This window comes from Babylonia areolata, chromosome 19 (assembly GCF_041734735.1).
Source record: "Babylonia areolata isolate BAREFJ2019XMU chromosome 19, ASM4173473v1, whole genome shotgun sequence".
NCBI lineage: Eukaryota > Metazoa > Mollusca > Gastropoda > Neogastropoda > Buccinidae > Babylonia > Babylonia areolata.
This window is the reverse complement of record NC_134894.1, coordinates 32,439,249-32,464,248: the sequence shown is the minus strand read 5'-3', so window position 1 is coordinate 32,464,248 and position 25,000 is coordinate 32,439,249. Positions and strand designations below refer to the sequence as shown.

Below are 25,000 nucleotides of genomic sequence, written 5' to 3'. Positions count from 1 at the left end.
TGGAACCGAACCCTAAACGCGCCGGTGAATCGAGAGAGAAAAAGTATGCCACGGAAAAAAAGGTATAACCAAGACATCGGTTCCAAAGTGACTGTCCTGCTTTCTGTGGTTTGTGTTTCAATTACGCATTATTCCATGAAGCAATGATGTATGTTACTGCCTCGTGCAACATGTCATTACTTAGACGGGCACGAGAGCCGAATTGTTCGAGCGTTTGGGGTCCTGGGGTTCTATCCCTGTATCGGCGACTGGTGAAGGATGGAAATGTGTTTCTCTGGATCATGATTTGTGATGAGCAGATGGTTCATATGAACAGACATGCAAAAGATTAAATATGAGTAATAAATATCACGTTATCTCATGTCAGCGGTGGGTTGGTTGAGGAAACACAAACACACACAGCGTAATGGATGGGGGTGGGGGTGGGGGGGTTGCAATGAAGGCCGGAGGAGAAAAACGAGTGGAAATGAGGAGGGGTATGGGAGGGACGTACAAACTGAAACCCCACCACAGCACTACGCTACGGGTCAAGGAAAGGGTTAGTAACGGGAACAGTAAATTAAGCAAAAACAAAATCAAGGGCGTGGAGGGCGGGTAGGGGTGGCGATTACGATTAATGAAACCTAACAGGTATTTTCCAGACTAACACTTCGCTGGTTCAAGAGGGAAACCTAACAGGTATAATAATAATAATAATAATAATAATAATAATAATAATAATACATAGTTTTTCTATGGCGCGATATCCAGCACCAATGCTGCTCAAAGCGCCTTACATCATAGTTGACTATAAACATGCCTTAAAAAAACATATCAACCGCTATCTGACAATGGAAAACATCCAGTGTGTTCATATGAATGCAACAGCACACTAAAGATTATAAAAGCTATGAAGTAAATAAGGCTTAGATTAAAACAAAATGCATTTCATAGAACACAAACACCCACCCACACACACACACACGCACACACATACACGCACACACATATATAAATGTCCCTCCCTTACAGACACACACACACTGAAATTAAATATTAACTGCACTAAAAACAAAATTGCATAACCATTAAAATATTTCTTATTTTCTAACATAGAATTCTGTTCAGACATACTAACTTGCCTACACACTTACACACGCGTACCAGAGCACTGTAACCTCACAAACACAAGCACGCATGCATGCACGCACCCCCCTCCTCCCACCTCTGCCCCCCACACGCATTAAAAATAATCAAATAGAAAAAATGACATCACATCTAAGACCAAAAGTACATAAAATACACAATGCATTAAAACAGGACTACAAAAATACTGGCACAAACATACTTGCCAACAAGCATACCTTGGTTTAACCATTCCACCCAGAACAAAAATGCTTACGGAAAAAGTAAGTTTTCAGATCTGACTTAAAGGAATGTAGATCAGAGGAATTTCTAAGAGATGAAGGTAGAGAGTTCCACACCTGGGGAACCTGAGCTCCCCTGTGCATTTTAGATTAGTCCTTGGAACTTTAAGCAGCTTTTCAGAACTGGATCTTAATGTTCTGCGCGGTTCATATGTTTCCAATACAGAGGAGAGATACAATGGAAGAGACTTGTCAAAATGTTTGAAGGTGAGTGTTGCTAACTTATAGTGAATGCGGGACTCAATTGGAAGCCCGTGTAACCGATTCAGCAGAGGTGTAACATGATCAGATTTCTTTTTGGCGAGAACCAGTCGTGCAGCATTGTTCTGAATTTTCTGTAAAGGTATGGTTTAGAGTTGATGGCCTAGAGGTAACACGTCCGCCAAGGAAGCGAGAGAATCTGAGCGCGCTGGTTCAAATCACGGCTCAGCCGCCGATATTTTCTCCCCCTCCACCAGACTCTGAGTGGTGGTCTGAACGCTAATCATTCGGATGAGACGATAAACCGAAGTGCCATGTGCAGCATGCACACGTAAAAGGAACCCAAGGCAACAAAATGGTTGTTCCTGGCAAAATTATGTTGAAAAATCCACTTCGGTAGGAAAAACAAATAAAATTGCACGCAGGGAAAAAAAGACAGAAAAAAAAGGTGGCGCTGTAGTGTAGCGATGCGCTCTCCCTGGGGAGAGCAGCCCAAATTTCACACAGAGAAATCTGTTGTGACAAAAGAAAATACAAGTCAAGAAGAAGAAGTATTCCCCAGACTAAAAGAAGAAGTATTCCCCAGACTAACGTGTCCCTGGTTCAAGAGGTCGTCTTGATGGTGAACTTATCCGTCCCAAAATGGAACCGCTGACCTACTAAGCGCACATCATTCTCACAGTGCCAGGAACTATAATTAATCATAGTGAGACTGGTATGCTAGTGAATGTGGTGTGCCTTCCAGTCTCTGTGACCGCCTGGGGCTGAAATCAAGCAACAGTCATACACACAGCATGGAAGCCTTGCAGTTTTCTACGGATATTGGGATATCTACAATGACTACAAGAATTCCGTTTGCCACCCCCCCACACCCCAACCCCTCAAAACCCATCCCCCATCACCTCAACCCCCTTCCATTCCTGCCCTGCCTGCACAATCTCTATCTCCCCCTCCCCCCTCCCTCCCAAACACATAACACAGCTATTTCCGTGGCAGGAGGTGGTGGCGGAGAAAAAGTGGGGCAGGCAGGCTGGCGTCGTCTGCTAATGCAGTGCAACGCAATGGAATAAAAGAAAAAAAAAAGAAAAAAAAAAGAGAAAACAATAGAAAAAGAAAAAAAAAGGACACTTTCCACTTCTTCCTTTCGGGAGACGGCGCGCGCGTGAAGGGATGAGGTGGGGGGGTGGGGTGGGGAGGTGGAGGTGGAGGGAGAAATGAGTGGGCAGCAAAGTGATGAGGACAGCAAGAGGGTGTGCTATGGGGGATGTTGAAGGTTGAAGGTGGGTAGGGTGGAGGGTAGGGGGGGAGGTAACTGGGGTTGTGAGTTAGGGGGACTTAGAGGAAGGGAAGAGGGGGGCGGGGGGAGGGGCAGGGGCATGGGGGGGGGGGGGGGTGGCGGCGGTATCGATCCGGCCTTTGGAATCAAAACCGGACAAGGGAGAAAGGGAGCTAGCTGGAGGGCTATTTATTTCTCCTCTCTCTCTCTCTTTCTCTCTCTCCACAGCAGTGTGGTGCACAACCACCCCCACATCACCCTTATCTCCCTCCCCCCTCCTCCCCCCCCCTTTCCGTTGGCCTGTCTGTATTGATAGTGATTGATGATGGTCGTCTTTCTGCCTGCTATGCTGGAGGGGGTTTCAATGAATAGCAAATGACGGGGACCCAAAAGGAAGGAGGTCAACCTATTATTCATCCCCACCCCCATCCCCCGCCACTCTTTTCATTATAGCCCAAGATAAAATGATTAAAACTGGGAGATTATCATCATGAGACCGACCCCCCTCCCCACCCCCACCACCCCAAAGTTAACAGTGCATGCATCATCATTTCTTATTATACTGACCGAAAGCCGTTCACCATACCTGATGCTGAAAAATTTTCCCCATAAAAAAAAAAGACCATAGGGTCTTTGTCCCCATGAAACAACCATCCTCCACCCCAACCCCGCATAAAATGTCTGTGGTTTGATCATCAATGTAATCAAAGACAGTCCAAGAACACGAGTTTCTAATTACATTCGTGGGTGTGTGGCATACCTGTGCATACGTCTGTGTTTCTGTGTTAAAGTTTATTCAACAACGGCTCAACAGCTTTCTCAAAATATGCTGCCGCTCTTTATACACCCCCATTACCTTTTGACGACTACAACAACAGTTGGCGTGATTTCAGTTTGTTATAGGATGCAAACTATGCTAAACTGCCTAAGTGTGTGTGTGTGTGTGTGTGTGTGTGTGTGTGTGTGTGTGTGTGTGTACGAGCGCGTGTGCATAAAGGATTTCTCTCAACAAAGATGGCTTTTTTACCTGTTATCATATTTCTTGTCTATGGACAAAACTGTTAGCGTTATTAAAGGACACCACGATCTTCAAAATATCGTGAGCATTTTTATTTTGTTTTGATACAAAAAATCTCCATTTCTTTTTCAGCTCACATACTGTTTACCCTCTGCGCAGGCGAGTGTGTGTGTGTGTGTGTGTGTGTGTGTGTGTGTGTGTGTGTGTGTGTGCGCGCGCGCAAGCGAGTGTGGATACATGATATATATATATATATATATATATATATGTGTGTGTGTGTGTGTGTGTGTGTGTGTGTGCTCACGCGCGCGTGTATATATGTATGTGTCTGCGTGTGTGCATGAGTGTGTCTGCGTGTGTTTCAGAGTGTTTCAGAAATGGGGCAATTATTCCATAATTACGAAACACATATCTTACCTGCATACGTCGAAGTCGAAGACAGAGTCAGAAGAGAGACAGACTGGGGAAATTGTTGAACGGGGGCGGAGGGGGGGGGGGGGGGGGGACACGAACAGACAGTATGACGTAAACCAAAAAACGGGGTGAAGAGAAAAGTAAACAATAGAAGAAGAAGAAGAAGAAGAAAAGTCATTCATCTGCTTGCAGCACCGGCTACAAATAACATTAACCTGAAACTCTTCAGGAAAATGTCTTCCCCACCCTCACCACATGTCCCTCCTTCTCGCTCGCCAAATGGAGAGCTAGAGAGAGAGAGAGAGAGAGAGAGAGAGAGAGAGAGAGAGAATGGGGGTGGGGGGGCGAGAGAGAGAAAGAGAGAAAGAGAAGAGAAGAAACAGGCGAGGAAGAAGAGGCGTCGGAAAGCAGTAGAAAAATCAATACTGGTTGGCAGACTGGCTTCCCGAAATAGCTCTTAATGGTGGATGGATGTGTGTGTGTGTGGCTGGCACGCCGAATTACTTGTGCGCGTCACTTTTTTTCCCCCCCAACAAACAGCACCACCCTCCTCCCTCCCAACACCATTCACTCCAACACCCCTGTCTCCTTCCCCGTCTTGTGTATTATGGTACGGCTGCCCACCCTAGACCATTCCTTTGAAACCGAATCCAGTAAAAGAAAATCCATTTGTATGATCATGTAATGGTCATGCACGCGCGCGCGTGCACACACACACATAAACAAATGCAAACAAAACACCTCACACATACCGATATGCACATCAGCAACCAAAACAATAACAACAACAGTGACAACAAACAAAAAAAAAAAAAGAAGAAGAAGAAAAGAAAAAAAACAAAAACAAAACCGTTTTCACCTATTATATTTCACCTTTCTTTGGTTCAGGTTAGAAACGGTTTTAAAGATTACCCTTTCTTCTCAAACTAAGACGTTTGTTTTTCCCTGCGTTGCCTGGTTACATCATCTTTCGTCTTGGAACGGGGACTGCTGACACCACAAACACAGAATCGGATGCTGGCCTGGGGATGCTTGGCAGGGGACACAGCAAAGCGTTAGACTGCACACGAGGTAGGTCGCCTGAACGTAAGGATGCAATTCACTGTCATTTCAAACACATCCGTTATGCTTTGGTGCTGCGTGTGCCCCAAACTACCAAAATACTCAACACTCAGATATCCACCACGCCTGTAGCTTCACGTGTGTGTGTGTGTGTGTGTGTGTGTGTGTGTGTGTGTGTGTGTGTACATGCATGCGCATGCATGTATAATAAAATCATGCATGTGGATGTGGCATGTAAAAATGCTGTAAAAAAGAAGACGAAGGATACATGCGCGTAACGGGTCCTTCAGAAAGAGCAAAACCAAGCTGAGGAGGTAGCATTCGGTTCCATCTTGTTAAATGCCGAACGCTATACAACTCGACACAGAATATTGATAAGGTTCCACTCGCAAGTTCTGAAGCAGCGAATATCCAAATTTCTCCTACAAAGCCAAGGACCCACATGCAGATTATATATATATATATATATATATATATATATATATATATATATATATAAACAACTGACAGATTGATCAGGTGACACGGTGATCAGTAGTTGTGTGTTGATTAAACAAAACTGTTCCGCTTCCGTATCAAAGATGTCAGCCAGTTTTTTTTAAATTAATTATTTTTTTAATATTTTTATTTTATTAATTTATTTATTTTTTATGAAGGGAAGAAATAGTTACCGTGGGCAGTGTCATAAAATGATGTTCCCAAGAGGAATTTAAATACTAATCACTGTGTCCTTCCCCCATTTGCCTATCCCCTTCCCCCAACCTTCCCTCTGCTCCATTATCCCACATTTTATTTCACAATTAACTGCACAGCACAGCACGGCAACAGGTGTGTGTGTGCGCGCGCGCGCGCGTGTGTGTGTGTGTGTGTGTGTGTGTGTGTGTGTGTGTGTGAGTGTGTGTGTGTGTGAGTGTGTGTGTGTGTGTGTGTGTGTGTGTGTGAGAGAGAGAGAGAGAGAGAGAGAGAGAGAATGTGTGTGTGTGTGTGTGTGTGTGTGTGTGTGTGTGTGTGTGTGTGTGTGTGTGTGTGTGTGTGTGTGTGTGACCGTGTATGCCATGTGTTTCCAACACAATTTAACATGGTCGATTGATGTGGAACGTCTCTGAAACAGCTGGTAGCTGCATATAGATAACCCACCACGTTCAGACAAACCAACCAAACAAAAACAACGCAAATCTAAACAAACCAACGACATCTACATCTGCGGTCCAAAACGATGGAAATACGCAACAGCTGAAAAACGAAAGAAAAAAAATACAACAACAAGACAGCACAAAACAATTCTGTCCCACTAACAACTGTAGCACTGACTGACCACGGAAGTACCACGTATGTAAGTAATTATGCTTGGGATCATGATCTGTGAAGCAGAGAGGTGTTTGTTGAGCACAACCAGTACTCGAGTGAGTGCATTACCAATGCGCTATTTTTAAAGACACTTCACAACACCAGCGATCTTTTGTGGCTGCTGTGCGCTTGGCTGCCCCGTAACCACACACGCCTTGTGCCGGTGAGCGCGAGACAGGACAGGAACGACGGGTAATTTTACTCGGAACGAGCTTGCCAAGTACGTTTCAGGACGAACTCTAAAAACTCCCAACTACAGCCAAGAGACACAGCTTACTTGTGATGTACCGCGTTCGTGCTCTCTTTATCACTTGCCCCAAATATAGCCGTGTTGCTGTCAGCCCACAATCAATCCTCTCTGTCCTGTTTTCTTCTGTAAGGGGCCACAGAGTTCAGGTAATTATTATCAGTTTGACCTTTCCACTCCCTTCCTCTACCACACATACCTCTAATTACAGTATACTTTACATAGGCATGCAACACACACACACGCTGAGTCCTTGAGAACACTGTTCAGGGATGTGCCTCCCTGGGCAGTAATGGACTTTTTAAGAGAAACAAATATTTTTAACAAGATTTAGATATTTTTAATTGCATGTTTTAAAAAAAAGGCATACTGTAAAGATTTGTTGTGGTCACAGCCCTGAGATGGCCTAAGTGGCTGGCTGGGCTGTAAACATAAAAATTTTAAATAAGATATTTTATTTACAGTTTTGAGAAGATTTTTTTTGTTGAAACGTGGTAACAGCCCTGAGATGGCCTAAACGGTCGGCTGGGCTCTAAACAACATGAATTGAATTGAACACACACACACAAACACACACACACAGAGTACTTTACACACACACACACACACAGGCACATGCACAGACAGGCGCACGCATGCAACGCACTCGTGTGGGGCCGTACCAAAAGCACTCTTGACACACGTGAACAGTGTCTATCATCTGCTTGGTTGAAAAGTGGATCGTCACAATCTTATCCACAGCAGAACGACGGGGGTCACCGTAGTAGCGCAAAACTTAATGTATAACGACTGAGAGAGTCGATCTGAATCAATGTCCATTTTACTTTGCTGTCGTGGGAATGGCTGAACTAAACCCTCACAAACGCACGTTTTTTGTTGTTGTTTTTTTCAAACCAACAAACACACCGGCCTCCAACGATTCGAAATAAGAGAAGTCGCCAAAACCGTTTAAGAAAATTACAAGAAAACAAAACTGCAGTCAGACGTCCAACCGCTAACTTTCGAACGCCATTGTATCGGTGTTGACCTTCACGATGTGTCCTCGGTCAATAACAGACCTACGACAGTGCTAATCAATTTCCTGATCACGAGCGAGGATAGTGTCACAACGCCATTTCAACTTTCATTTCCTTGCCTCGTGGCTCATTCATTACACACACTCTCTCTCTCTCTTTGCAAACACAATTCTGAACCATTCACACTCTCACATTCTCTGTCTGTCTGTCACTTTCTTTCTATCTTCTTTCTCTTTCTGTTCAAGCAATATTTATGCATGTAGTAATGTTGTTGCTATCTTTTTTTTTTTTATTTTTTTTACATAATTTGAAATGTACTTATCTATATGTAAATTTATGCTTTTGTATTGCGTGTTTCTTACATTTTCCCCTTTTCAATAGGTCAGGGTGAAAACAAGCCATTTGTGCTTGTTCCTTTTTTTTCCCACTCAATAAAACACAAAAAGAAACAACGTTCGTTCGTTCGTTTTTACCCCCTCCGTCTCTCAAGCACACACTCTCTGTCTCTCACTAATACACACAGACACTGACACACACACACACACACACGATCTATCTCATACACATTCTCACTCACTCTCTCAAATGCACTCACTCTCGCACACACATACACACCCTGGCAAGGGCAAAGAGGGGGTCATATTGATTATATATGTATATAATATCACACACACACACACACACACAAAGTGAGAGAAAAAGTCTGGCTGTTCAACGTGGAACAGTTAATCGGATTGACTTGGGCAACAAAAGATAAGGCCAGTAATCGGGTTGACCTGAAAACGACGGATACGAAACAGTGACGTCAGCAGCAGTCTGAAACGGTTGTGGTGTGTGGAAATAGCTGGCTGTGCGGGGTTTGTAATGATAATGCCAGGTGGTGGCAACTCAGGAAGGCTGTCATTTACACCTGTGTGCTTCTGTGCGTTCCTCTAAATGTGTGTGTGTGTGTGTGTGTGTGTGTGTGTGTGTGTTCGTGTGTGCAAACATGTGCAAGTGTGTCTGCGTGCGTGAGCTCACAATTTCTATACTGTGCGTGTGGGCCAATGTGTGAACGTATATGTGTGCACGCAGACAATCTCTTAATGAAAATTTGTATATGTGTGTGTTCACGTGTGTGCATTTGTATTTGTATTTCTTTTTATCACAACAGATTTCTCTGTGTGAAATTCGGGCTGCTCTCCCCAGGGGAACGCTATTTTACAGCACCACCCATTTTTTGTATTTTTTTCCTGCGTGCAGTTTTGTTGTTGTTGTTTTTTCGATACCGAAGTGGATTTTTCTACAGAATTTTGCCAGGAACAACCCTTTTGTTGCCGTGGGTTCTTTTACGTGCGCTAAGTGCATACTGCACACGAGACCTCAGTTTATCGTCTCATCCGAATGACTAGCGTCCAGACCACAATTCAAGGTCTAGTGGAGGGGGAGAAAATATTGGCTGCTGAGGTGTGATGCGAACCAGTGCGCTCAGATTCTCTCACTTCCCAGGTGGACGCGTTACCTCTAGGCCATCACTCCATATATAACATGTGCGTGTGTGCATGTATAATGCATGCCTGCACATGTGTGTGTGTGTGTGTGTGTGTGTGTGTGTGTGTGTGTGTGTGCACATGTGCATGTATTTGTGTGGAGGAGCACTTGGTTCAGCTAACCATCTCAGAGAGAGAAAGTCTGGGTCAGGGCAGATGGAGGGGTGGTGGGTGTGGGTGGTGGTAGTGGAAGAGAGAGATATGGGAGTAGAAGGAAACCAGAGGAGGAAAGTGGAGGAGAAGCAAAAGGAGAGGTAAGGAATGACCAAACTTCCTTCCACAACCTTGAAATGTAGTCTCTTCGTTCACACTGTCCTCACGCACTTACGCATCATCTGGGAATTCTGAACTGAAGATGCCACCCAACAATTATTTGTCATCTAGCCACCCCTCACCCCCACCTCTCCCCAACACACATACCCACATGTCTAACAGTTTGTCCTCTAATTTTTCAGTTGGTCACAGTTCCAAAGTAAACACCAAGCAATCTCGGTTCTACATTACCCAAGTTTCAACACTCCCTTAATGGGTGGAGCTCAACAACAACAAAACAATGCAAGTGAAGACACACGAGCAGATCTATAAGCAGACAGCAGACTCTCAACAGGCATGATCTAAGCAAAAACTCAAGAAGACAGGTTTTCTATATATATATATATATATATATATATATATATATATATATATATATATATATATATATATATATATCCCCTGGAGCACCCCTTGTGATCTGCTGTCTACAAATGACAATCTACAAACTGAGTGATGAACTGATGACAAACTGAGATGTGTGTCACTTCAGCTTCAGCTGTGAGAAGCAACCACACTGTCCACGACTGTACTAATAATGTGACTTTCCCCCAAAAAAATCTCAATGGAGGACTTGACAGGAATGTGCAGTTCACTTCCAAACAGTGTTGGAAGGGTGACATGTTTGCAAGCAGCGGATGTCAACAGACGTACTTCACAAACATAGTAATTGATGTAAAGTCTTGACACACAGCCTGCCTTTCTGTCACCAGCCACTCCTACACTTCAAATCCTCCGCAAGGAAGTGTTTGTTTCCATATTTCACATTTGAAGTCTCCATGTGCAAAGGTCATATAAGCAGAGGGCTGGGACATGTGTGTGTCAAAGACAGCTAGTCACAGACAACACAGAGACACAGACACAGACAGATATATAGATAGATTTTGACAGATTCTATTGATACATCCAGATAGATATTGACTGACAGATCGACAGACAGACGCTGAGACAGATGGATGGATGGATATGAGAGAGACAAACAGACTGACAGATTGACAGACAGACAGATGGATGGATGGACAGATGTGAGAGAGACAAAGAGAGACAATGATACAGAGACGATGAGAGGAAAACAGAGACTGAGAGAGAATAACAAAACACAGAGAAAGGCGAGGAGCAGTCAGCAATCTGAGTTTGTGATCTGTTCCCACTTCGTAAACACACAAGCTTGATTCATTCAATGAAGTCTATACACTGAAAAGGAAGAAACGAGCAGTAAATCTGATGGCATTAAACATGCAGGACAACAAAAACTGATGCAACAATATGTCAACACACACAAACACCCACACATAGACACACACAATGAAGGCATATCCAATATATTGCTAGTCTACTCTGTGTGTGAGTGTAAGATAATAAAGAAGAGTACACACACACACTGATCGCATAACTGTGATATATTGTTAGTCTGCTGTGTGTGTGTGTGTGTCTCTATGTGTGTATTTGTGTAATTTTTTCTTTCATACATGAGACACAAGCTGCACACACACACACACACACACACACACACACAATGAAGGCGTAACTGTGACATACTGCACGCGCGTGCGCACACACACACACACGGACACACACACACAATGAAGGCAGACCTGCGATATGTTGCCAGTCTGGAAGTGTGTGTGTGTGTGTGTGTGTGTGTGTGTGTGTGTGTGTGTGTGTGTGTGTGTGTGTGTGTGTGTGTGTGTGTGTGTGTGTGTGTGTGTGTGTGTGTGTGTGTGTGCAGTGTACATGTGTGTGTACATCTACTACATGGATACATCATTAAAAAAAATTTTTTTTTTAAAGAGATGCAAGCAGCAAAAACAGTCATTCAAAACCTTGAAAAAAGAAAAAAAAAAAAAAAAGAAAAAAGAAAAAAAGGTGATGTGAGAAACTGAGACAAAAGCAGTACGACCAAATGCAGTAATACCATGTTTGATTAAGACTGGATGCAAAATCTTACCTGCCTTGTACAGACAAGCTTTTTCTATTCAATATCCTGTTGTGACCTTGACCTCTCATATGCTGTCATCAGGTCCAGCACTTTTCCAAGTTTGATGAAAACTGGGAGTAAAATATAAGCTACATCAAGCTTTTTCTTCTTGTATGGTACGCCAAATGATGACCTTGACCATCTCTGACCTTCCACCCATCATGAAATGTCAACTTGAAATGCTTTATTCATGACAACTATCCATCCAACTTTCACTCCTCTATTGCAGCTGAGAAAATATTGCCAACGGTCAATATGGACAGACAGACAGACACACAAATACACACACACACACACACACACACACACACACACACACACACAGAGTTAATACAAAACAAGACAGAACACAGACAACCAAGACTGGATGATTATTACACAGACTCACTTTATTGCTCCATGTATGCCAGTTGAAGAAAAAAAAACCCACAACAACATCAGAAACAGATCACAAGGAGGTCTCCAGCTGCACTCATTACTCAGGGATGCCACATCTGTCAGCCAGCCCTATCACTCTGCAGCAAAACATGTCAGCATTTACATTTGTGTAATAAAAAAAAAAAAAACACACACAAAAAAACGACAACCTCAAATATATACACAACAAAAATGAAATGGACCTTTGCTATCATGGTGTGGAAATGGGGAAAAAAACAACACCACCTGTTTCAATGAGGCCGGGTAAAATAATTTGAATGAAAGAAGCTGGCGAAAAAGAGCTCTAGTTCTGATTAGTATGTTATGGAAAAAAAAATTTGGAAAAAAAAAAAAAAAAAAGAGGAATAATTTATATTTCATTTTAATTAGTTATCTTTGTTCCTCCTCAACCCAACCCTCTGTTACTGAATTCTAGGACCCAGGAAAGACAATCACAAATGGAAGAGGACATCACAGGTTTTTCTGCTGCCTGCTAAACACATGCACAGTGAACCCATCGGCTTATCATGTCATCAACAATAATCCATACGTTGTTCAACGATAAATAAACATCCATTCAAAGCCCGCTGATAATGTATAACTAGTGAACATGCCCACTGATAATGCATGACGAGTGAAGGTGGGGGGGGAGTTACAAGCCACAAAAGGAAAAGCAGAAGACGAACAGTCAACAGACTGCGAGACACGCCTCACCTTAGTGGCATCGTTGATGGAGTGGATGAAGGCGGTGTACCACTGGGTGGTACCTTCCGCCCGGTACACTTCCACCCGCGACCCCACCAGCACCACCGGTGTGGTCAGCAAGATCTTCTGCCCATCCTGGTAATCCACCCACGTCCGAATCTCGCTCCTCAGCTCCTCCTTGTCACTCACACTGGGGTAGCGATACTCATCACCCTCCTGGAAAACAAACGCACGCACAGCTTACCCATCAGCTAATCATGTCATCAGTAATCTGTTATGTTCAATGATAAACAAACATCCAATGAATGCCTCTTGTAAGTTTTTCAAGCCCACTGTTTGAAAACAAGAAAAATGTTTTAGCGCTGATATAATCTGAAAATATTTATGAAGCCAAGCCCTCGGCTGGCTACGATGACTGCTACAGCTTAACTTTATCATGGCACAAGCAAGAGCAGATGACATTTCGCAGTTGACCTACTGATCTAAACTCCTGCATTGATACAAAATTTAAACTGAAGCACATTCTAAACAAATACTCTAAACATTTATCGAACTAAATCTATGTATCATTCACTGCCAGATTATGTCTGTTGTGCTTACATACACATAGATCAGTTAAAAAATCTTACAAAGATTTTATTTTGATCTTTTGTCAGCCAAAATGGTTCGACGTTGAAGGTTCATCACATGTAACACTTCGTTGTTTTTTTTTCAAATTTCGTATGTGATTGCTTGTTGGAAAATCACCAGCGACACTATTATAGTATCTGGATGAATTAAGATCAGGCATTTATAAGATAGAAAGCCAATTTTTTGGTGCTCAGTTTCAGGCACTAAATTCTTTTCTTCTTCCCTCTTTTAATAATGTAACAATAGAAAACCCTTTGTGAATGGCCTCTGTCCCTAGCCTGTGTGAAGATATTTCATCCTTTCAGTCTTTTATCCTTTAAGTTTAAATCCAATTTCATCTTCCACCCTAGTTCATGGTTACATTTAGAAATGAGAAAAATGTGTTAGCTTTGAAATTATACCGAAAGATTTTCATATCAGTGTAATTTGTTCGAATGAATAATATTTCTGCTGCAATACTGTGTTAATGTGTTAGCTCTGATATTATGCTGAAATGTTTCCATACCAGTGTAATATGTTCAAACAAATAAAATATTCTGCTGAAATACTTAAAACTGACAAAGATTTCTAGTTAATTAGTCTTCAACTGTGGATTTGCTTCTTCGTTTGGCAACTTTCAACAAAATCCACAATGGAATGTTCATGACCATAATAAACACTGGCAAAAAAAAACCCACACACTCACATTATTTATATTTAAAAAAAAAAAAGTTTATCTGGGATGTCATACTGATTAACCAGAAGAAACAAACCAATGGAACACAAACACAATAAAATGTTTACAATATTCCAATTTACCCACAGACTAAGACTGTGTGACCAGACAAACTACCACCACATCAACCTCTGCTTCAACCCAGCTGTAAAGTCTTCCTCCACAAGCACTCAAGTCTGAACGCACCCCCTCTTAATTAATCAGTTGGACGCATCCTGCGTGACCGCCGGCCATTGTCTCCAGGACTGCTAATCGATAGGGGGTGGGGAGGGGGACAAAAATAGGAGCCATATGGTATTGATGACATTCAACCATCATCTTGTGAGACCGGAGAAGCACAGAGAGGGGAAAAAATAGAGGGCTGACCCGTTCAGAAATCGATACCTCTGTCACCAACGCCTGACCGCGAGGCAAGGAGAGGACAGGAGGAGATGAAGAACCGAGTAAAGGTGGGATGGGGGTTGGAAGAGACAGCAGCGGACGGACAGGAAGAAGAATGGATGGGGAGGGTGGACAGGGGCTGAATAGATTGGGGGTGGGGAAGGAGACGGGCAAGAAGATGGAGGTGGAAGCTGGAGGCTGGCGACACAAACTGTTGCTGGTGGTGGCCTAGTATGAAACTGGAGAGAACGGGGTCGATATTCAATTATGTGACTCCCATCTCCGAAGCCTTGCCAGTCCAGTCCCCCCCCCCGCACCCCACCTCCATCCCTCCCCCACCCCTATTCTCCACCTATATCTCAGTCCTCCGCCCTTGGTTTTTTTTTTGTTTTTTTTCCACATCGTAAATGCTGGCGTTTCTGCCAGGCCAGGCATCCTTTCAACAACACCCCCCCGCCTCCCACAGATCCGCCTGGCTGCTTTGTGACCAGTTCAGACGGCTACTCAAGCGTGCGGGACCACCAGTCATGAAAAAGGGCTATTCCCGCCGACCTGGTTGATCGATGACCGACGATGGGCCGGGAATGCACAATGCTTGTAGCTTGCCAACCCGTCCCACCTCAATGGATGGTGGGAGTCGGTCCGCCATCGTGTGGGGAACAACAGACAATGCTTCCCCCCCCCCCCCCCCAACCCCCAATCCCCACCCCCAGCCATTATCCAGCAGGCCGCGTTCAATGCCTACCCGCCTCCACTGCAACAGGGGGTGGGGACTCATTACATGGGCTTCCAAGCCTGTCGCTCTTTCGATCAATGCAAAGAAGTAGGTCACAACAGAACCTGACCCTCCCTCACACCCACCCCGACCCCGATCAAACTGAACACTGCTGATACTAACCGCGCACAAACATGGCTCTGCTGTATGATCAGTCGCACCGAACTCAAACGGACGCGTTGATAGCGGTGTGAATATGATAGGCTTATTACCGGCCGTTCCATAATGTGTGCTGTGTTCTTTTAGCACCCCATCTCTCGTGATGCGATGTCAAGCAATCACTAACGAAAGATAATTTTTATCTGTCGCCAGGGCTTTGTAGGAGAAAAAAAAAAAGAAAAAAAGAAAAAAAAAGAAAAAGAAAAGAGAGCTGAGCAGCTGCTGATAAACCAAGGCCAACTGTGTGGATTACAGTGGGGAAAATAACTATTCAACATCAATCAGTTCATGCTGTTGTCAACCATTCTTCCCCGCTTTTAGATCCATCAGTCTTGCCTTTCTTCTCCAGCTTTCCATGCATTAACAACAACCAACGAGGTCACAGCTTTCCTTTCAAGCTTTGTTCACTGGTACAATAATCGCAAACACTGATCTAAAAAATAGGCCTATTTTTAGATCAGTGAATCGTAGTGTGTCCTCCAACACAATGCTAAAAGTGTAGCAAAGAAAATGCGAATTTTCTGGGCATATCCAATATACATTCAAACATGCCTCTATAAAACTTCGACAGTGTATTCATAACTGAATGCATGTGTATGCCCAAAGAGTGAGTTTCTATTCTTTAATATGTACACAAAAATCATGGTCTGCACACACACACACACACAGAGGAACAAAGAGGAAATAAAATAATTACCTGATAAAAGTGTAGATCATCGTCCTGAACAAAAGACAGATCACGCTCCCCAAGAAACTCCACTACACGTTTCTTACTGGCTGCTAAACCGCATTTGTCCACCAGGGGTTTGTAACACTGCAAAGCAAACAAACAAAATCAAGAATAATAGTTCATCGTTTTGTTAATAGAGGTATCATTGGCTACCCATTAACATTGCTGAACGTTCAGTCAGCATAAAAGAGATAAGAGAAGCAAGGCCTTCAAAACTCACTTGGTTTAAACAGTATTTTATTTGGAACATGTCACAATACAACACAGATATCGATGAACAGGACAACAAGAAAATCTTATATAAAGTTCTGTCCTCTCACATGTACATACTGAATATGTGACGGATGTCATCATAACTAGAAAACGTGAACATACATGAGTTTTGAACAAAACTAAGCTGAGATATAAATAAAGTGAAGAAAATGAATAAAAAAACGAGTGGTGGAGGAAGAAGTCAATAGAGAGAGAACGAGAAGCATCAACGCCTTGGCACAAGCACAGCAAGACTTAACTTGGCCGACCAACAAAGCGGCGATGGCCAACCGTCCCACGGAAAAAAACAAAAAACAACCTCACTCGTGATACACACTTTATCCAGTAAAGGAATAATGAGAATGAGATATGTGTTCTGTCCAGAATTTGTATTTCTTTTCTTTTAACTGCAAACAAGAAAAACAGGTCCTGCTGTCTTCAAACCCAAACATGATCAATTGTGGTTTTCTGGATCCTGAGCCTCGAGGAAATCAATCTTGATCCGGAAATACAGCTTCATCATGAAGACTTACAATCTATTATTGGTATGACTGTGAAGATTTTGTTCTCACAATGTTTGATCCATGTTTGGTATTTGCAGACCAAGTATTTCCAGAGAAATTGAATCTGTTAAAGTTTACCTTACCAGGGAAAATGTTTTTTTAACAATTCTTATGAAACACCACCAAAAGAAAATCAACAACAAAAAACACAGCTTTACAAAGAAAAATAAAGAAATGGTGGGGGGTGATAAAACACGTGATCATTTAGGATGCATCTTCCAACATACTGAATCTGACAAATACATTTTAAAAACAAACACAAACACTGAACAACAACAACAACAACAAAACTGCGAAGAAAAAAAGGAAGAGGTATGGATTAGTGTGGGAGGTTGGGGGGAGAGAAAGGAATCGAGGAAAGACAAGAGGAAGAGGAGGAGGTGAGACATTTATATATATATATATATATATATATATATATATATATATATATACACAAGGAGGCAATGAGACACAGATGCTGAGTCAAGAAACAGTCACACACAGCTAGACTGAGACAGACTTCAATTCATGTTGTTTACAATCAACCTGATCCCAGGTTTCTCTTCATAACAGACAATGATGACCAAGATAAAACCTTGCTCCTAAAACATCCCCAAGTCACTCCCCCCACCCATCCCCCCATTCCCAAGATCAATTCCACACCCACTCAAACTTATCTAAAACCAGATCAATCCTTTAAAACTCATGGATGGAATATTCCCCCCTCCCCTACCACCACCATCCCCCCACACAATCCCACCCCATCCACTCCCATCTCACCTGTTCTTTACTCCATTATGGATCAAATGATTACAGTATTGATTGAAAAGAAAAAAAGATTTGTTAAATTATGACCTTCCATCCAGGATAAATTATGTTTAAAACACACAATTGTTATAAAATGAATCAATAATCATATTCCCCAAGAGCGCTAAGATGACGGGCTCTTCTAGACTCTGGCAGGTATATATCTCTCCTTTTCTCTTTCTGGTCCTCCACAAACAACAGGCCAGTGTCACTTTTCACAGCGAAAAGACTGGTGCCTTCAGGTGCTGCTGGCGTGCCACTGTTCCATGGAAACCGTTCCTGACCAAAAATAACCCAAGCTATTTTCATCGCTAAACCCCCCAACAATCCCCCTCATATTACCTCGCCAACCGCACACCCCCACCCACGCACCCTCCTTCGCTGCTTCAAGCGCCCCAAATCATCAGTGGCTACAAACAGTTTCGAGTCCCGGTAACGTTGTGTGCCCAACGACATAATATAACAGTGGCTGGTAGCGGGTAGCCATGCGCGCGTCACACCTCTCACGCCCACCCACTGGCGCGTGCATCTACCAAAGTCCTGAGGGTGGAAGTTGGGGAGAAGGGGTAAGGTTGGTGATGGCGGATCATCAGACTGTCAACAATGGCAGACGGCGCCGCCATTCCCCCAGCAACGGCAGCGGTAGTTAACGGTCGGCGGCCGGCCGGGATTCGCAAAGGGCACACGGGCCATTACGGGACCGAAGGCAAAGGCCATCCGGGGTTTAGACTAATCACAAGATCAAAGACAACGGCGGGAGAGGAACATGGAGACCGCTGACAGTGATGACACAGCATGCCGCAGAGGCACACACAGGGTAATTCATTTTCACCGTCAGAATGGCCGTTTTAACAGCCACAGGGAAAAAACAGAAAGCAAAAAAAGTTTCAGATATGAAATGATGAAGATTAAAAAAAAATAATAATAAAAAATAAAAAAAAGAAGAAGAAGACAGCATGATTTATCAAAACCGATATAATTATATTTCGTGATGAAAGAGGATCATGATGCTGCTGCCATGAAGGTCCAAGATAAACGTTTGAGACTACGTGACTAGGCTGTTCTCTATACTTTCCTTCACACACATATCAGGATCTCCAAAGCCTATAAGTAGAACACGATGATCACGATAGCTCTCAGTAGTTTAAAAAGGCGTAGGACCTTGTTCGCACGTGACTTTTAAGTCCCTGCTTCGAATCCTGTCAACATCTGGTGGGTTAAGGGTGGATTTTTTTTGGGGGGTGGGGGGGGTGGGGGGTGGAGGGTTGGGAGGGGGTGGGGGAGGTGAGTGTGAGGGTGGGCGTGGGGGGGGGGGGGGTTCCCAGTTTCCCAGGTCAGCTTATGACTTATGAGAAGACCCCTTAACTCCTTTTACGAATTCGCACACAAAAAGTCAAATGCCCATTTACTTAATTCTGTCTGTAGTCCATGTCAAGTCTGGTGGGTTATGAAAACGCTAACAAATTCAGCATACATCCATTTCCTATAAGAGTGTGCCTGCCAAAAATGACGAGGTAAAACAGTTACACATGAAAGCCCATGAGTGAACGCGGGAGTTACATGAACGCAGAGAGAGAGAGAGAGATCGATCTTAAAGCAATATAAATCATATACACTGGAATCCAGAAGGCTTTTTCCCTCGGAACACACTAGAAAACGGTGAACGATGTGTGTGTGTGTGTGTGTGTGTGTGTGTGTGTGTGTGTGTGTGTGTGTGTGTGTGTGTGTGTGTGCGCGCGCGCGCGCGCGCGTTTGTATATAGATATGTATGTGTGAGTGAGCGAGCGAGCGAGCGAGCGAGAGAGAGAGAGAGAGAAAGAGAGAGAGAGGATAGGCAGGGGTAGTGTTATGACCGTCATATTAATATTCACAAGCGCAATTCGGTTTCCGGCTCAGACGGCCTCACACAAAACAAAATCCTGTCGGTCTGTAGGAGAGAGAGAAAACAAAAGAAAAGAAAAAGAAATAAAAGAGAGATAAAACCACGTTAACTGTCAACTCCTTTCTCGTTTCTTTACAGGCGGATGACACTTGCTCCCAAAACTGTATGTCATCGGTGATCCAAGCGGTTACTTTTACCACTTTTCACATTGATGCAGCTTCACCTTTTGACATCATCTGAAATCATGCACGTCAGAATCGCCTGTTCCGACACAGGAACAGAAATGAACATCGGCGAAAAAAACAACAACATTACTCCTGCAGGTTTGAAACCCTCATCACGTAGAGTTGAGATGTGATGATGAGCTTCTTATCATCAACTCAACCGCCCGCTTACACCTGCCATCCGCCACCTTCTCACGTCCCCTACCCCTCCCCCTAGCCCCAGCTCCACCCCAACACCCCTCCCCAGTTCTTCCGCCATACGCATACTCTCCCCTCCACCACTGCTTGTCTACAAGAGCCGAGGGCTCCCAGAAGATCGGTGCGCTGATAACCATGGCCGCTCATTCCGAAAATTAATGGTGTTTGCAGAGCAGTTCGTGCAAAACGCTTTCAGAAACTAAGCAAGAAAGTGAGAGGCACCGTATTTTCTTTGACTGGTCAAAGCCCATTTATAACCTAAACTGACACGAGTTATCTGCATGTGAAACACAAAAGTACACGAAAACATTATTTTTGCTGTTGTTGCTGATTGTATCTAAATCTCTCTCTCTCTCTCTCTCTCTCTCTATATATATATATATATATATATAAATGCATATACACATTTGTGTGATATGTACACACTATGCGCACGCACACACACAAACTCAAACACAATCGTGCACAGAGACCCAGAGGGAGAGAGCTTGGAATACATCCAGTCAAGCTCTGAAAATGTCTTGTCTCTTGACTTTGAGCAGGAAAGTTCCAAACTTGTGCACCATAAATAACGCTCCCCATCTGCACCCTCCCTTATCGTGATACAGCAGGTTCAAAACCTTTGAAAGTTCCGATTATGCTATGCACACACGCAATGAGTGTTTTTCTATTATTCACAATTCTCACCGCTGGCCAATTCATTAGTTTGTTTACATAACATACAATAAAAAAAAAGAGAGAAAAATTCGGCTTTTGAATGAAAGAATACTGACAACAAACGATAGCGACGGGTAACTAGTTTAGCTTTGCTGTTTCCCCCAGTAAAACAATACCTCCCACAAACTGCATCTAAAAGGTGCTGTGTGTGTGTGTGCGTGTGTGTGTGTGTGTGTGTGTGTGACTCTGATGATGTTCGTAATACTGTTTCGCTGGTTTCCACGCCAATCGTCGACTTCCTGACACGTTGTATTATCACCGCCTGCACCCAGCCAACTCCTCTTGCACGTGAAACCAAACGGTTGTCTGGCTGGCTGTCTGTCTGGGTTTGTCTTGTCTGCTGGCAAGGATCGTTGCTATCTTGGCACAACCTGGTTGTGCACGACGAGTCAGGGAAGCGATGAGATGAGGAGTGGTAAGAGAGGATGGAGGAAGGAGGGGAGGGGGGGAGGGGTGGTGGTGGTTGCAGTGGAAGCGGAGGGAGATGGAGGTTAGAGGGGGCAGCGAATGGGGAATATGGAGGGTTTGGGGGGCGCGGGGGTCGGGGATGTGGGGGAGTGGGGGTGGTGGCGAGAACCCAGGAGAAACATTCGCGCTCCAAAGAGATGAGAATGGGAGTGTGCGTGTGAGTGAAGTGGGGTTGGAGGTGGATGAGGGGGGCAGGGCAGACAGACACACTTTTACCTCTCTCTCCCCCAACTCCACCCAATGCATAGGAGGACGGAGGGGAGGATGTGGGTGTGCCGAAGGCGAAGGGAGGGGGGCTTCTCTCTCCCAGTACAGACCCAGTTAGATCTGCTTTCACTCTGCGTTTTCCATATCGCGCGCGCGCGCGCGCGTGCGTGCGTGCGTGCGTGTGTGTATGTGTGTTTGTGTGTGTGTGCGTGTTGGTGATGTTTTGCTATTTCTCCACCCTCTCTCCCCTCCCCTTCAATCCCTATCTCTACACTTCCTCCTTTTTTAACGTGTTGTTATCTTGCAACATGAGAGGATGGATCTTCCCTATTCACTGGAAGCCCAGAGTGGAACCCCCCCCACCCCCGCTCCCTCACCACCATCAACCCTCACTGAAAGACGGCTCGAACCTGGCGATGAGGCAGATCCACTGGTTGGCCGCCTTTCACCATCCCTCCCTCCCTCTCTATCACGCTCTTCCTACCACCACCACTACCCACCCTCCCAGCCTCCCCAACCACACACACACACACATAACACACAGCAGGAACGCGCCAACATCCTATCCCTACTCACCCTGCCCTAACCCCCACCCTCGCCGCCTCCCCTTCCCTTTTTTCTTCCCCCCCCCCCCCCCCCTCTTTTCTTTCCTTTTTTTTTTCAAGCTCACACCACGTCCGCCTGCGCCTCCCCCCACTCCCCCCCAATCCCCTCGGCATTCAGACAGACCCTTCCATCAATCCTCCCGTCGTCAAGGCAACTGTATCACGACTGCTGGCGGCAGAGGAGACAGCATAAAACCCACACACAGCTGCGCACAACAATGCCATTGTTCACGAGACTGGCATACTTTGGAAAATAAGCCAGGATCTTTCTTTATGACTATGAACACTTCCCTATAACTCTGAGGGAGGTTCACATGACATGACAAGACCTGTAGTGTATAAGCGTCGACAAACGCGAGCGCCCCAGTACAAAGGCCAAGGCAGGTACTGAGAAAGACAACTGGAATCCTGAGAAGTAACGCAACAGGTGCTGCATCGGTTTCCTTTCAAAAATGAAATGCAAATTGTAATTTACGAGCGCGCGTTCACACACACACACACACACACACACACACACACACTTTTTCCTTGAATCCAAACCATGGCCTAATTAAAATAAAAATAAAATATTAAAAAAAAGATTTCCACAGACTGAATCATGCATGCAGCATTGTTCCAAGCTGTATTCACATGCATCCTGCAGCAATGCGAGTTCAACAATGTCCACTGAGTTTTCACAAACAACAATCATTTCAACAGACGTGTAGCTTGAGGAGATCCTGTGAAAGATTGTGTGTAGGTTGGTTAATCGGTCAATTAACAAATCTACTATAATTGCACTTTCAAACTCTGAAGAAGACGTGTTACCAACTGAACTTGCATGTATTCACAATATATGAATTGATCAGAGCTGAAACCAACTTACAGAGAGAGGAATGAACAAGAGCAGGGGGGAAAAACACACAGAGATCGAGAGCCGGGAGAGAGAGGGAGTGGGGGATGGGGGTGCGTATCAAAGGACTGGGGTGGAGCGGGGGGGGGGGGGGGGGGGGGGGGGAGGGGCAGAGTCAAAGGAAAACGGACAAGCCAAGCCAGCAGGAAATAAAATTGAAAAAAAAGAAAGGCGTCCCTGGGTCATTCGCCTCTCTGAGGGACTGGTGAAAAATAATGCTGATCTCAATGCCAGGCTGAGGCAAGCGGGGAAGGGGAGAGACGGGTGGGGGAGACTGGGGAGGGATTGACAGCAGGGGTGATAGGGGGGGTGGGGGGGGGGGGGAGAGAAGAGAGAGAGAGAGAAGAAAGAGAAATCACTCAGAAATGATTGGAGATGGCCCCCTTTCTACCCTGTCGAGCCTTTTCCACACCCAGTGAGCTGGCTGTGAAGGGGGACCACAGAAAAGGCTGAACGGTACTGGGTGGCACAATGACGGAGGCACCCCCACCAACCCCCGCTCCCCCTTATCAAGCAGCTCGTACTGGTCTGACAGGGTTGGCTTCAGGCTTCAATCCCCTCCCCACCACTCCGACCCTTCCACGTCCACAATACCCTGTCACTATAAACCCCCTACTTTCTCCCTCCCCACTTTCTCCTCCTCCTCCTCTTCCATGTCCCACTAGGGAGGGTGTGTGGGGTGGGAGGTGGGGGGGGGAGGGGGCACAGTTATTTGCCAATACACTCTATAACACATGCTTCCCCACCGACCCTACTCCAGGACCCAGACCTCCCCACCCCCGTCTCCGCCCCCCCCCCCCCCCCCCCCCTACTCCCCACCACCACATACTAAGTGCTGTTTACACACCCCTGCCTTTCATATTTTAGCACCAAAGCCTTTTCGCGCACACACCAACACGGCTCTCTCATTCAACATAATACGTCTAAGACAAGAAACCAACATAGTTACAGCATTGATTATACTTTTTCTTTTCAAAGATTCGTACAGAAAATGTGTTGCGACATGAGGGAAGGGGAAGAAAACAACAACAACAGCGTCATAGGGAAGTAGTTAAATATCAAAAGCTAAAAAGACGTCTAAAGGAAAGAAGTCAACAACAACAACAAATCGGAGCTCAGTCCCTTCCACTAGTTCCATGTCTACATGATTTTTTTTTCTTCACCCAAAATGTATAATAAATTTACATCATAAATTTCAGATCCAACTGAAAGGTGTCACGATTGTGAGAATTGACAACTAGGTCGCAGGTGTTACCCAAGCAATGAACAGTTCAACAAGCTCGCCCCCCCCCCCCTCTCCCCAACAACACCCCCTCCCCCCTCCTATCTGTCAGGTCTCCACGATTAGAATAGTGAACTAAACTGACTGGCAGGAACGATATGATCTCGCAAGTCAAATAAGTGACCGACTTTTCTGTCAATGTTACCAACTGACCGGCTTTGAAAAAAGACGAAGAAAAGTTTTGCTAAAATAAAACTCCTGTCTGGGTGGCACTGATCATAAATTGTATGGAGAAATGTGCACGAAAACGAAAAATATACTACTGCATTGCAAAAAACACAACAAAAAACCAAAAAAAAAAACAAAAAAAAAAACCAACACACACACCCCAAAAAACCCAAACAAACAAACAAACAAAAGAAAAACCACCCCAACAACAAATGCACTGCAATCTATCTTTAGCTGAAAGTTACTATTTGTAATTGTACAACTCTTTTTGTCACAACAAATTTCTCTGTGTGAAATTCGGGCTGCTCACCACAGGGAGCTACACTGACAGCACCATCCATTTAAAAAATTTTTTTCCTGCCTGCAATTTTTGACTCACTTGTGTAAACAACGTGAGTCTATGTTTTAACCGGGTGTTCGGTTGTCTGTGTGTGT

General features: G+C 44.5%; 1 protein-coding gene across 2 annotated transcripts in view; it reads right to left on the bottom strand.

Moving 5' to 3' along the window:
• Nucleotides 1-25,000, bottom strand: part of LOC143293640 (uncharacterized) — a 115,871-nt gene that overhangs the window by 72,748 nt on the left and 18,123 nt on the right. For both annotated transcript variants that reach the window (XM_076604747.1, XM_076604748.1), the window contains exons 3-4: nucleotides 16,286-16,402; nucleotides 12,938-13,144 (exon numbers count right to left, since the gene is read on the bottom strand). In XM_076604747.1, coding sequence (XP_076460862.1) covers nucleotides 12,938-13,144; nucleotides 16,286-16,402 — 324 coding nt within the window. The remainder of the gene's footprint in view (nucleotides 1-12,937; nucleotides 13,145-16,285; nucleotides 16,403-25,000) is intronic.